The 15,537-nt window shown below is 43.7% G+C and overlaps 1 protein-coding gene across 4 annotated transcripts in view; it reads right to left on the reverse strand.

Annotated features, from left to right (window-relative positions):
* The window catches only part of MITF (melanocyte inducing transcription factor), a 224,492-nt gene extending 209,554 nt beyond the window's left edge, over nucleotides 1–14,938 (reverse strand). For 2 of the 4 annotated variants that reach the window (XM_003894197.4, XM_009200354.3), the window contains exon 1: nucleotides 14,677–14,938. In XM_003894197.4, the coding sequence (XP_003894246.1) occupies nucleotides 14,677–14,780 (104 nt within the window). In that variant the 5' untranslated portion in view covers nucleotides 14,781–14,938. The remainder of the gene's footprint in view (nucleotides 1–14,676) is intronic. The other 2 variants (XM_009200355.4, XM_031663202.1) reach the window with 2 other exon arrangements.
* Between the last annotated feature and the right edge of the window lie 599 nt (nucleotides 14,939–15,537).

Raw genomic sequence — 15,537 nt, forward strand, 5'->3', positions numbered from 1 at the left:
AACAGGGGTAGTGCCACACTTTTAAACAACCAGATCTCATGAGAACCATGAGAACTCACTACCACAAGAACAGCACCAAGGGGGTGTTGCTAAACCATTCATGAGAAACCACCTCCATGATCCAATCACCTCCCACCAGGCCTCACCTGCAACATTGAGGATTACAGTTTGACATGAGATTTGGTGGGGACACAGATTCAAACCATATCATTCTACCCCTGATCTCCCGAATCACATATCCTTCTTCCTTCTCACATTGCAAAATACAATCATGGCTTCCCAACAGTCCCAAATTCTTAACTTATTCCAGCATTAACTCAAAGTCCAAAGTCCAAAGTATCATATGAGATAAGGCTAGTCCCTTCTGCCTATGAGTCTGTAAAACAAAAAACAAGTTAGTTACTTCCAAGATACAATGGGGGCATAGGCATTGGGTAAATTTTCCTGTTCAAAAAGGGAGAAAATGGCCAAAAGAAAGGGACTATGGGCTCCATGCAAGTCCACAACCCAGCAGGGCAGTCATTAAATGTTAAAGCTCCAAAATAATCTCCTTTGACTCTATGTCTCACATCCAGGGCTCACTAGTGCAAGAGGTGTAATCCCAAGGCCTTGGGCAGCTCCACCCCTTTGGCTTTTCAGGGTTCAGCCCCCACAGCTGCTCTCAAGGCCTGGCCTTGACTGCCTGTGGCTTTTCCAGGCTGAGAGTGCAAGATGCCAGTTACCATTCTGGGGTCTGGAGGATAGTGGTGCTTTTCTCACAGCTCCATTAGGTAGTGCCCCAGTGGGGACTCTGTGTAGGGGCTCCAGCCCCACATTTCCCTTCTGCATTGCTCTAGTAGAGTTTCTTTATGAGGGCTCTGCCCCTGCAGCAGGCTTCTCCCTGGGCATCCAAGTTTTTCCATACATTCTCCGAAATCTAGGTGGAGGCTCCCAAGCGCCAACTCTTGCACTCTGTGCACTTACAGGCTTACTACCACATGGAAGCCACCAAGGCTTACAGCTTGTACCCACTGAAGCAGTGGCCCGAGCGGTACCTGGGCCCCTATGAGCCATAGCTGGAGCTGGAGCAACTAGGATGTGGAGAGCAGTGTCCCAATGCTACACAGGGCAGCAGAGCCCTGGGCCTGGCCCAGGAAACCACTCAGTCCCCCTAGGTTTCTGGGCCTATGATGGGAGGGTCTGCGGCAAAGTTCTCTGAAATGCCTTGGAGGCCTTCTCCCCATTGTCTTGGATATTAGCACTTGGCCCCTTTTTACTTAAGCAAATTTCTGTAGCCTGCTTGAATTACTCCCCAGAAAATGGGCTTTTCTTTTCTACCACATGGCCGGGCTGCAAATTTTCCAAACTTTTATGCTCTGCTTCCCCTTTAAATGTAAGTTCAACTTTAGGTAATTTCTTCGCTCACACATATAAACATAGGTTGTTAGGAACAGTCAGGCTACATCTTGAATACTATGCTGCTTAGAAATTTCTTCTGCCAGTTACCCTAAATTATCACTCTCAAGTTCAAAGTTCCACAGATCCCTATGGCAGGGGCACAATGCAGCCAACCTCTTTGCTAACACATAACAAAAGTGACCTTTATTCCAGTTCCCAGTGAGTTCCTCATTTCCATCTGAGACCTCCTCAGCCTGGAGTTCACTGTCCAGATCATGACCAGCATTTTGTTCACAACCATTTAATCAGTCTCTAGGAAATTCCAAACTTTCCCTCATCTTCTTGTCTTCTTCTGAGCCCTCCAAATTCTTCCAACCTCTGCCTGTTACCCAATTCCAAAGTTGCTTCCACATTTTCAGGTATCTTTATAGCAATGCCCCATTTCTTGGTACCAATTTTCTGTATTAGTCCACATTGCTATAAAGAAATACATGAGGCTGGGTAACTTATAAAGAAAAGAGGTTGAATTCGCTCATGGTTCCCCGGGCTGATTAAATCATGGTGCTTCATGGTTCCACAGAAAGCATGATGCTGGCATCTGCTCAACTTCAGGGGAGGCCTCAGGAAACCTGCAATCATGGCAGAAGGCAAAAGGGGAGTGAGGCATCTCACATGGTGGGAGCAGCAGCAAGAGAGAATGACAGGGGAGGTGCTACACACTTTTTAAATGACCAGATCTCATAAGGACTCACTATTATGAGAATAGCACCAAGGGGATGGTGCTAAACCATTCATGAGAAACTGCCTCCATGACCCAATCACCTCCCACCAGGCCTCACCTGCAACACTGAGGATTACAATTTGACATGAGATTTGGTGGAGACACAGATCCAAACCACATCAGCCTCTGTTGAAACAGAGGCCACAAGAAAAATTTGCCCAAAGATACATATATAGCCAGTAATGACCAAATTGGAATTTAAGTTCAAATCGGTCTTACTTTGAAATTTAGACTTATTAGACTGGTTAGAAATCTTAACCAGTTTACAACAAGAACAGATCAGGGCTTTTTCTCTAAAGAATGTCAACATGAAGAAAAAAAAAAAATCAAAATGCTTGGGTCTAAGTGGATGAAACACAGGGGTAGGCTGAATTTTCTGGTAAATAATGAATCCAGAAATTTTCTTTTGGCTTGTGTTACATGACATTGGCCTTGCCCTTCCCTCTCACAGTCTGTACCTCACGATCAGAGAAGTGAACAGCTTGGTAAGATTCAGAACAAGGGGAACGATTCCATTATGTCAGGACATCCTCATTTGTGACAAAACAGATGCTGGCTGGTCACATCCATTCCACCTCTCTGTTTTGGAAGCTCCCACACTCTACAAACTGTCTGGAATTCATTAAGATGGGAAAACAGGCTGACAGTAGTATTTCAAATTTTATTCAGCAGAAGTTTTGTGAAAAACAATTTGGTCATGTGGACATGCCCAAAACCACCATCAGCCTGTTTCTCAACCAAATCTTTCAGTCAAGTGACTGCAGTATGCTTCAAGTTTCACACTTTTAGAGTGTAGATTAAAATACAACCCCTTTTTGAGATTTGGGCCAGGGCTCCTTATGGCAGTAAAGCTAGGTTAACTCTAAGTCACTCAGAGATCACATTATACAACCAAGAATCCTATCCATGGAAGGCTTGGTTAGCCCCATCTTTAGACTTTTCTGTTATTTAACCAATAAATTCATTTTCTGATTAAACATGGTAAATAGGGGCATTCTGTCACCCAAGCCTATATATTATTTATATCCCATCTCTATGCAATGCTTTCTATCCCAAGTCCATTGAGCAAATCACCCCCTGAACACCATCACCACCAACTGCCACGATTTTCAAAGTGTTGATTCCCAGACCAATAGTTTCAGCATCACTTAGAAACATGTTAGAAATGCAAATTCTCAGACTCTACCCCAGACCTTCCAAACAGAAACTGTTGGAGTGTGTCCCTGCAAATCTGTTTCAACAAGCCCTATAGGGAATGCTGATGCACACTCGAGTTTGAGAACCATTGCCCTAATGATTTTACCACAAATCTCATGTCTCCATATTAAATACTGTTGTATTGCTATTTTGGAATGAAAAATTCCCCAGATCAGAATACATTTAGTTAAAAAAAAAAAAATGGAGTGTCACTTGTATTGTCAGGCCAGAGACAATCATTGGTAATCATTACTCAATGGTCTTTAAAAAGAAAAAAAAAAAAAAAGGAAAGCTCTATAGTTTCCTCTAGAAAGTTAGTTATCAGATCTACATTACTGATGTGGTAGTACCCAAGAAAATCCTGGGACTCACTTTGAACAATGTGCACCCCCATGAAACCAATCCCTGTGACAAGGACATGTAGCCAGGCCTGCATCAGCTTCTCCACTCCTGGAGGCATGAAATTTACCTGTTTAGAAAGATATCAGGTATATGAACCCAAAAGTGAGAAAGAGGGGTAACACTAGGGAGAGACTACCTCAGGACAGCAGACTGACATGTGGTATCATTGACTCCCAAAAACAAACCCCAATTAATTGTCCTTGTGATTCAGCTCCCTGCCATTACATCATGCACTTTAGTGATTTTGATACTATGACCAAGTAAGCACCATCAAACTCTCTCATTTATTGCTGAATCAACAATTTAAAGCTTCCATATATAATCAGTATTGTTAGAATCACCTTCCAAAATCCTGTCATTTAGCATTTACTCATCTCGCATTTGCCTAGATAAAAAATATTATTAGTGTGTACCTACCCAAAGACTAGTGGAAAAATTACCACGCTAAGATGATACAAGGTGCAGTTCCAAAAAGTCTACACACCGATTGTTTAATACACCGTAAGCCAGTGACCGACCTCTTACAAGTTATCCTCCAAGCATACTTCTTTGAGGCAAATGGACAAATCTTTATTTGGAATGTGACCAGGAATCATGCCAGTTGCTTATATTTTTAGGTATTGCTTCACATAAGCTATTGTAAAGTCTTCATTTAAAAATAAATAAATGGAATTTTCAAGAATGCATATTTGGGGTCACCCTCTTCCCTTGAAAGTAAATGACCTTAACTGGCCAACACTATTTTAATGTTTATTCTAGGCGCTCTCTGCCAAAAGCATTATGAATTAGTTACAAAGAGTTCTTATTGGCTGAGGTGCCAGGATCCTAAATTTAGATGGTGCAACTATGCAGGCTCACTAATACAACAGAGCAAAACTAATACTGAAATAATACCTTTCTACCTTTTGCTGAAAAAATTCAAATGCTAAAAACAAAACAAAACAATGACAAAAATATACCTAGACCTTTTGATGGAAGGGAATGTTACAATTTGACCAATGACATACTTGTGTGTTGGTTCATGAACTCAGTTTTAGAGCACTATCGCTACGAATTTAGGACACACTGCAGGCAAGAGGTACAGTGTGGCTGCATCTCAGTGAGGTTCTCTGGTAGCCTTCACCAGGATTGAGCTAGGTCCTGAGTTAAACAAGGAAATCATCTTTAGGATTTCCATGAGCATTTCCTTTCACCGAATTTCAAATATCCAGCTGTAAAAATAAAACGTACGTTTTTGAAAAACATGCTTCCTAGAACCAGTTAGTATTTAGGAACATTTTATGGTAAAGGTACCAAAGTAAATATAGCATTCCTGTCTGTCATTTCATAATTTCATATACAACCACAGCCACCAGGCTAAGTGAAACCTCTCTGCCTCAAGTCTTCTTTCCACTGAGGCAAGTCAACCTTCCCAGAAGGAAACCTACTCTACAAATATAAGCTATGCTTTCTCCCAACAGTGGGGACAACCACTTTTCCAATGATGCCCTTAATCACATGGGAAAACTGATGAATGTGTGTGAATGAGTCAGCAAGTTACCCCACTTTGGAGAACAGGCAAGGGTGGGGAGGGTGAAGACCACAGATGCCGTCCTGAAATTGCTCAATGAGGCACAATTTCTTATGTGACAGGATTCTACCAGTGCCCTCTACAGGGCATGCATTTAGATTTAAAATATTTGCTCTCACACAACCCAGGATTTTTCCTTTTGAAAGTCATCACTCTGGCCCGGCATCGTGGCTCATGCCTGTAACCCTAGCACTTTGGGAGCCCAAGGCAGGTGGATCATCTGAGGTCAAGGGTTCGAGACCAGCCTAGCCAACATGGTGAAATCTCACCTCTACTAAAAATACAAAAAAGTTAATCAAGCACGATGGTACACATCTGTAATTCCAGCTACTTGGGAGGCTGAGGCAGGACTACCGCTTGAACCTGTACAGAGGTTGCAGTGAGCCAAGATCATGCCACTGCACTCCAGCCTGGGCAAAAGAGTGAGAAAGAAAAGAAAAGAAAAGAGGAAAAAGGAAAAAGGAAAAGGAAAGAAAAGAAAAGAAAAAGGAAGGAAGGAAGGAAGGAAGGAAGGAAGGAAGGAAGGAAGGAAGGAAGGAAAGAAATCATTCCGTGGGTACTTGAATCAAAGAACACAGTTACTAAAATCCAAATGCTTTGAAGATTGTTTTTAAAGAGGTCAAATTAAATACACGCCATTTCCTGTGGATGTCAAAGCTGGTGAACACTGGAGGTGGTATGTGGGAGGAGAGCTTCTTCTTTTTTGTTTCTGCACCAACACTGACATTTTCACAACAGAGTGGACAGGAAGCATGATCTCAGGACTGAAACTCAGGACTAGGAGTCAGGAGTTCTACACTGGTTATTTGTTCGTGGTGGGCGTGTATGTTTTGTGAAATCAATCTCAGGCTTTCCTTTTCAATCTTCAATTACTTGGGCCTCTCCTTAACACCAAAAAAAGTAATTAAAAATCCAGCCCCAAAAAACTATGGTCAGACATGAATTATGTCAGGACAACAACAGTCAGGAGAACAAGGGATGACATCAAGTAGGCTGATCCTAGAGGAAAGAAAGGATAATAAAAATAACAAGACCCATCTCCTCTTTTAGTCCAGGGTTAGGTTTATAAAGACAAGCATGAATCTCTGACTCACTCAACATTAGGAAAACATTTAAGACTCAGTTATAAACACTTATAACAAAGATTAATGTCTGTGTTTCTTTTTCCACTATTCATATATTAACTTCAGTCCTATGGGTAGCCCTGAACACCTACTAAGCCTCAAGTCTAATATTAGCTGCTTTACAAACATTACCTTTTATCTTCACAGCAGCCTTGCAAGGTAGCAACTGTTCCATTTTATAGAAGAGGGAATTGGAGTTGAGAAAGGTTGGGTAACTTGACCGAAGTCACAGAACTAGTGAGTGGTAGTGTCTGGATTTGTGCCTTTATGTCAGATATTCAGTCTTGCTTCAAAAATCACTTATTCCAACAGGTCATTCCTGGTCATCCAACCTAATAAAAAGCCCCCTTCTTTCACAGGCACATTCTACCAATAATGCTCTGTTTAATTTGCATAGCAGTTAGCAAAACTCATCTTGCTCATGTATTTGGTTCATTGCTAACTGTGCGCCACCTCCAAGATGTATGCACCATGATAGAAGGAACCCATCTGCTTCTCCACTGGAATCCCTATGGCTAGCACAGAGACTGACATTCAGCACCCAGTGCTTGAGAAGCCCCCAGAAATGTCCGCCATTAAAGATAAAAGCTTCATCACTCTGAATCCCGGGACAGGGGTCTCAGGTGAACACTCCAAAGGTATACTTCTTTACTCTTCACAGCATGCATCCAAAGCCACAGGAGGGAAAGATGAAGTGAAGAAATAAGAAAGCCACACTGTAGAAATGGGCTAGAGAAATAAGCTTACCATTGAGAAGCCAAACCTAGTCCTCCTCCCAAGATCATTTGCAATAGAATGGGAGGTGCAGAAATCTTAACAGAGATCCCAGACCTCCTTGTGGGTCTTCTCGACCTCGTTTGTCTCAATAAAGATGCAGACTTAACCCTTGGTATAATTCCTATCCTCGTACACAATGTTCACTAGACTCACAAAAACCTTCTTATAAACTGCAAATTTGCCTTTACAATATCAAAAGCTTGTGGTGACTGCATTTAGTATCTTTGACCTGTCTTCATGATTATTTTCTCCAAATAATGCATACTTGGAGTGTAGTCAAACATATTTTTATAATTTATTCTGATTAGACAAACCCTCAGCAAAGTACATTTTATACCTCACACACACACACACACACACACACACACAAAACAAATGAAACTCTCACTTATTGTCCTTGAAAGATGACAAAAAAAAGTAGCCAAGGATTTTTTTTTCCTATTATTTATCCTAATACTGCCAGTCCTAAAACAAAGCACTTGGAGGGGGAAATTTAGTAAGTTTGATTTGTCCCAAGATACATTTTTTTACACTGAGGTCCTATTCCTGACAGTAAGCACATGTGATCTGTTCTAAAAAAAGGATATTTTCCACTTCTTGCACAACTGGAGCAGATATAAACATCAGCCTGTGCAAACTGCACTGCAGAACTCAAAGGGAATTAAACATACATCAACTTAAATAAAATCTATAAATAGTAGTAATCGTGAAAAGGAACTCTCCAATAACAAACAAAACCAAGACTGAGAATCCCACTTTAATCAAGCATTCCATCTAATCATACCACAAAACGAATCTACATAGTTAGATTTGAACATCTGCAGGTTGAGGCACCTCAATCTTGTCTACTTTGCTTTGGATGCATGATTCTATACATGTTTTAGTTATTCTTAAGGGGAGGGTAAAAACTGCTATCATATTAAAATTCTACTAGAAAAGGAGGAATTAATCTCATTTGCTAACAGTGCTAGGTGCTATGCTAAACATATTTATACATTTTTGCTTAGTTTTAAAAGTTCTACATGCAGGGCATGGTGGCTCATGCCTGTAATCCCAGCACTTTGGGAGGCCGAGGCGGGTGGATCACAAGGTCAGGAGATCGAGACCACGGTGAAACCCTGTCTCTACTAAAAATACAAAAAATTAGCTGAGCGCGGTGGCAGGCGCCTATAGTCCCAGCTACTCAGGAGGCTGAGGCAGGAGAATGGCGTGAACCCAGGAGGCGGAGCTTGCAGTGAGCCGAGATTGCGCCACTGCACTCCAGCCTGGGGGACAGAGCGAGACTCTGTCTCAAACAAAAAAAAAAAAAAAAAAAAAAAAGTTCTACCAACCCTAAGAGGGTGGGTTCTATTGATCTCATTTTACAGCTTAAAGAAATTGAGACTCCAAGAAGTTAAGTATCTTGAACACAGATGTAGTGGTTAAGTGGCAAAGCAGTGACCACAGACAGCACTTAAGCAGGGCTCCCTCTAAACTTGTCCACATGCATTGCAGCCTCTCTGCCACCATGAGGTATCATCAGGTGCCTAGAGACCACAAACAAGAGCTTAAAGAAAGGTTAGAAGTTTAAAAGGCAAACGGAAACCCTAAACGTCTACTTTAGGATCATGCCCTCCAAGGTGTCTAACATTTTATTTAATAGTGTAGAGAAACACACTTGACTATTGTTTCACCTTGAAGGCCAAACTCAAACACTCCTATTTGTCCACAAAACTGCCTCCCCAGATCCCCTTCCTCTATTAAATGCCCCCAATTGCTGATGCCCACCCCGCCACAGGGACCACACTCTGCCTTGTATAATTAGCTGGATCCATGAGTTCTCTCTCCATCACCACACAGGGAGGGCACAGTATGATGTATCTCTGAATTTTGCACGATCAACCAGGCATAGTACAGACTAGAGGACATGAGCATGTGGTTACAGTTATATGGCCTCAGTTTAAATCCAGGCCCCACCAACTTGGCATACCTCAGTTTTCTTCTCTGTAGAATGAGAATAATAAACTAATACATACACCCAGGGTTGAATTAACAGAGTTAATATTCAGAATAGTGCCTGGCACATAGGAAGCACTAGATAAGTGTTGTTTTTAAAATTATAATTAATATCATTATTGTTTTTATTTATTATGATCACCTCATGCAGATTTCACAAAGATTAAGTATGTTATACACACATAGAAACACTTAGAGCGGGCTCACACGTAGTACATACTCAATAAATGTGACCCATCGTTATTAGTTATTAATGTGCACATACTAGGACTCAATAAATATGTGTTGAACATGAATTTTTATAGATACACTAATGTCACAATTGTCAGTTTTTTAACTAGTATAAAAGAATTGTTATGATTAAATGAAAACTATAAAGTGCAAAATATTTATCTGAACACTTCATTAGAAGAAAAGCAAAAAAGGAATTTACTAACATTGAAAGAACTGTACTGCATAATAACGCTTGCCTTAGAGAAGACAACCAGTCAAGCAAATGCAAACACCTTCCAAAATGCCAGGCTCACTGCTAGGTAATAAAGAAAATAACAACAAGAACATCTGCTAACATTTACTGAGCACTTACTATGTGTCAGGCGCCATGATATTTTTCCCACAGTCAATGTAACACTTATATTCTTGAGACTCCTGGAGGCAGGCCCCTATTTGCCAGATGAGGAAACTGAACCTAGACGTCACCCAGCCTGCCCGAGGTTACCCAGTTAGTTAGGGACAGACACTGATGCCAGAACAAGGCTCTTTATCTCTATGCTAGTGGTTCCCTGCAGATTGGACAGACCAAAAAAAAATAAAAAATCAAGAAAACTCTCAGAAATCAAAAAACGATTGACAGTTTTGTTTTGCCAAGAATGGATTATTATGTCATCAAAGAAAGGGCATTTTTTAATATGAAGACAGGAGAAAAACATCTCAGCATAAGTCCAAGAAATGGCAGCAGCCTTATACCCAAATATATGTAGGTATGTGACACAACAGTCTTTGTCTTTCTCATTTCACCCCGAACCTTTAAAAGTTCACACACCTTTGTGAATCAGCACTTGGGGATCACTGCTATATCCTGTATTGCCATGATAAACCTAATACTCACTTTCATTCCCATTTCTAATTTGCAGAAAATGTAATAACAGCTGTCTAAATAGTACTAAAGATTTAAGAAGAAATTGGAATTAAATTAAGACAACTGTGAAGTCTGTCCAGGAAAAGGACATTAACAACTACAAAGCCATGTGCACTGAGTAAACCAAGCAAAAGGACTATGAGCCTGAAAGATGCTACTATGTTTTAAAATGTTTTTAGGTCCAAAAGACCTGTAGAGACTTCCTCTGCTCCCAGGAGCTCATTCAACAGTTTCACATTTGTTTCCCTGCCATGACTATGCCTATGTGAATTCTGGGCTCACTCTAGACATTCAGCGTTTTTCCTCTGCCCCCCACCATTCAGATCTCGTTCCCAGGAGAACACACGAAGGTTTCTCAAACCTTATTGGAGGAAACAGCGTGCAAACAATTCATTAAAACCTTTTCCCATAGTGTGTGTCTTCCCATGACACAGCCTTAACCACCAATATGACCAAAATGAGATTCACATAATCTAAATCCAGCAACTTCAGATTCCTAAAGGCAAGGATGTCTGGGTTAGAAATGAAACATGTCCTTCCTCATGAAAGATTTGAATATCTGAGGTAAGCCCCAATGAACAATATATAAATTCCTCTTTGGAGAAAGTCTAGTAAGTATCTATTTTAAAGGAAACACAATATTCATTGCAAAAACAAAAACCAAATGCCTTACCTTGAGGGGGTTATGGTATTAAGGAAGAAAGCAACACATACTCAAACAAATGTTTATTGTGTTGCACATTGTTCTAAACCAGTGGTTCTCAAATGGGGGTGACTTTGCCCTCCACGGGACCTCTGACAATGTCCAGAGACGTTTTTGGTTGCCATAATTGATAGAGGCAGCAGTACTGGCCTCTAATAGGAAGAGGCCAGGGATGCTGCTGGACATCCTGCAATGCATAAAACCATCCACAACAAGGAATTATCTGGCCCAAAATATCAATAGCACTGAGGTTGAGAAACTTTGTTCTAGGCTCTGGGGACACAAGAGTGAGCAAGGAACAAACAGAAAACCCTGTTCTCTTGGAGTTTGCAGTCTAGCGTGGAGAAACATATACTAAACATAACATATTGGAAAATTATACAGTAGATTATAATACAAGCCCTATGGGAAAAAATATATAGCTGGACAAGGAAGACAGAGACCTTGAAGGAATGGCAATTGCAAATGCTGTGGTCAAAAAGGGTCACACTATCAGTGTGATGGGAATGATGTTTAAAGAAAGAACTGTAAAGAAAATAACAAGAACAACATCTGCTAACATTTCCTGAGCACCTACTATGTGCCAGGCACCATGCCAATATTTTCCCACAGTCAATGTCACACTTAATGTTCTTAAGACTCCTGGAGGCAGGCACCTACTGGTTGGTGGAGGAGTGAGGACTGGGGCTGTCTGGGCAAAGGATGGTCAAGGCAAGTGCAATATACAAATGCCCAGTGGTGGAAGGGCCTGGGGTATTCCAAAAACAGTGAGGCGATCAGCCTGGCTGCAGCAGAGGGAGGTAGGAGGCAAGCAACAAGAGATAAGGTCAGGGCTGACATCTTAAGAACCTCGAATTTTACTGGGAGAAACTAGGAGCCATTGGCAGGTTCTGAGCAGAGAACGACAGGATCCGACTTGATGTTCAACACAGGGTGGCTCGACTTCAGCACTATTAACAATTTGGGACCTGATATCCTTTGTTGTGGGGGCTGTCCTGTGCACTGTAAGATGTTTAGCAGCATCCCTGGCCTCCACCTACTAGAGATGGATAATGATCCCTTCCATTGTAACAATCACAAATGTCTCCAGACACTGTCAAATGACCCCAGGGGCAAAATCACCTCCAATTGAGAACCACTTTTAACAGGAACATTGTGGCTACTATACTGAAAATTCACTAAATGTGGATATTGCAGTTTAAAAGACTACTGCAATAATCCAGGCAAGGGCTGATGGTGGCTTGGACCAAAGCAGTAGCAGAGGAGTTGGTAAGAAGCGGGCAGATTCTGGACATATTTTCAACTCTAACAACTCTGGACAATCCAGAGAAGACAGTTGATGGGCAGAACGGCTACAGCAGTCTTAACATATCAATTTCAACTTTTTCCAACAAAGACTTATAAGAAGTGAGGTGCCCCAGCAAAGACATAAGACAAAAAGCAATGAGAGAGAAGGCCCTGAACAATGTGTAGCCCTTTTAAGTCACACAACAGATGTCGACGACAATACCTTAGACAACTGTGGAAAACAGTATAGAGAAATGTTGCCAACTCCATATATTTATTCACAGATTTTATTTAACTGGTTTATTTCAAAGAGCATGTGTGTGCTCCATATACAAGTTTTACAACAACTTTTTTAATTTAGCCTTCCTTTCCCTGCTGGTTCAGGCCCACACCTGTTTCTAGCATTAACGTGTGAAGCCATTTCTTCCCACATACCCACATTTTTCCTTACACGTGCCTGCTAGCTAGCTACTGAGGACGTTCACCCTTACAAGTCTTTTTTGCTGACTCTGAAAAAGAACAGGCCCAAATCGTCCAACATGAGTTTCACGGCACTCATTTGGGTTTTTCCAGATGGTATTTTCCTCGCTCTCTCAAACTGATTTAATGTTATGTATCAGCTACCATCAGAAATGTTCCAAACAGTCCGGTTAATTTATTTCTTTCAGGATTCCACACACACACTCATTCCCTCATTCTGGCCGTGTAAGCATTTGCTTATAGAAGCAAAAGCAGAGACTGCCCAGTAAAACACTGGTCCCTTCAGCCAAATGCAGATAAAGCCCTGATGAGCATAACCAACAATACCCTTCACACAATATTACTCAAAACCCCCAGCCCCCAACACACACAATCTATGCTCACACACAAAACAGCCATTATGAGGAAAAACCACCAACTAAAGGCTGGTTTTATACGTCGAACTGCTTAGGCGGTTTCCTTCCAATCTGCCATGAAGCATCTACAAAGAGGCTTCTTCAGCAATGGCAGTCAGTAGGTCCGCTGTTCCCAGATTTTCTTCCCCAACTGGGATAAAGAGTCCTGCCACAGCCCTGAAGGAAATAAACCTGGTTGCACTTTCCACTAGAAAAAGAACCAGCCCAGTGCTCGCCAGAGGCCAAGATTACACCACCTGGCTCCTCATTCAGTTGCCCTGCTCCACTCACCCTCATTTCAGGACCCTCTCCCACTCTGCCGGCCAGACCCAATCACCCAGGCTCCACCCACAGCGAAGGGCAGGGCAGCAAGGTACAGCCGGGTGCAGAAGTCCTGCTGGATCCTTCCAGTGATAGCCTTATCCCAGCTCACAGCTTAGAGGGGTGTAAATAAACCCTTCTCTGCTATTCCAGCCTCCATTGACCATGTCCCTTTTAGTAACCACCGTAAATGAGAAGTACGAGGTGTCCAGAGTGCCAGCCGGACAGACAGAACGGAAGACACCCAATCCATTTCGACAGACAAGTGGGAATGGAGGCAGCAAAAAGGGTGGCTCGAAGGAAGTGGGCACTAGAGGGGATGGGGCATCACAGCAGTGGATGTCTTCACTCCTCTCCTGAAAAGTTTTTGAAGTCCCCAGCGAATTAAACACGTGTCTCTGCCAAGCGGGGTACACTCCCAGTAACCCCCAAGACCAAGGCTCATTTCCCCTCTGCAGGGAAGGCCTGGATTTGAATGGGATTTCCAGGGAGTTTAACTTGGACTAGGGGACACGCCCACCGCTGCCCTGGCCCCTCCCGCGCCCGCTTGCAGCGGTCTGGAGGTGAGAGGCGAAGCCCAGAGAAACCTCACCTGCAGAAGCCCAGGGACTAATTTCCCCACAGGGACCGGACTCCCAAGAGGTGACTCCAAGCTAACTAATTGCTTGCCTCCAATGTCGCATCCTAACCCACCCAAAGCTCTCCCTCTCCGAGCCCTCAACCCGCTGGGATCTTCAGAAAGGGGCTTCACTAGAACTTTCTCCCCCATCCCACCCGGACAGCGTCCCGGCCCGGCGCTCCTCCTCCCCCACATCGCGCCAGATCGTTCCCCAGCCCCCACTCAGTCTCAGCAGCTGGCATCCCCAGCCGAGGGTCCCTGCGCCTGGACGCTACGTCCCCGACGACCCACAGCGCCCTCCGAAGTGCGCTCCATCCGAGCCTCCTAAAGGCGCACTTGGGCCGAGCGGGCGCGGCCCCCAACTGCGGGGGGCAGTTCGCCCTCTGCCCCGGGGCAAGGGCACTGGGTCCTTGTCCCAGAGCTCCCGCGATCCGCTCTCCTCGCCCCAGAGTGGCAGACGCAGTGGCCCCCAGCCGCCTGCTGCGCCTCTGTCCAGCTGTCAGCACTCACCTGCTCTTCAGCGGTTGACTTTTGAGTTCGTAATAGGTTTTGGGCTCTTCATGAAACTCCTCCCCGACTTCGAAATCCGGCACGATCCCCGATTCCGACTGCATGGCTCCTGCTTCCCGTCCTTCCACTACTGGAAAGTGAGAACAGAGCCCGGGGGCGGACGGAAGGTAGCTGGGCCTGGGTCCCTCGAGCTGTGCGCCCCCGCGCAGCGCCGAGCTCTGCCCGCTCGCCGGCTCGCGGCCGCCCGCCCCAGCGCGGGGAGTTTACACTCGTACCCGGGCGGGAGGGGCCGGCGGCCGAGCGCCGCCTGGGATCTGTAGTTCGGCCCGGGTGGGGCATTCCCAGCTCGCCTGTGGAGCCTCTACCATGAAAACTACAGCTCCCAGAAGGCTAAGCGGGGGGAGAGGCAACGTGGTGGACACCGCTAGTGCAACTCCTGTTTGGATTCATTGTCAATGTCAGCAGCTCCTCTCCCTCCTCTCTCCCCACTTGCTTCAAGGGTACAGAATTGGCTACTTAATATGAATAAGAACGGACACAGACTGCTCTTCCACCGTCACTCCCACCTCTCAGCTCAGACATCTGCGAGGGCACGCCGAGTTCTTATTTTAAAAATAAGATAGTCAAGGGTTTTGGCACGAGAAAGTTTTAGCATTCGAGCCTGTCTTAAAATAAAAGGACTTCCTATCAGCCCGCATGCTTCCCTGGGCTGCTGCGACACATCAACTTGTCCTCGGATTGGAACAACGAGGAAGAACTTTCCTTCGCTTTGTAATGAAAACGTTATTGGAGAAATTGTTCTTGTGCGTTCCTTTTCTAAAGTCTGGACTTTTACAATACTATTCATCAGTTGAATGGCTC

This window comes from Papio anubis, chromosome 2 (genome assembly GCF_008728515.1).
Source record: "Papio anubis isolate 15944 chromosome 2, Panubis1.0, whole genome shotgun sequence".
NCBI lineage: Eukaryota > Metazoa > Chordata > Mammalia > Primates > Cercopithecidae > Papio > Papio anubis.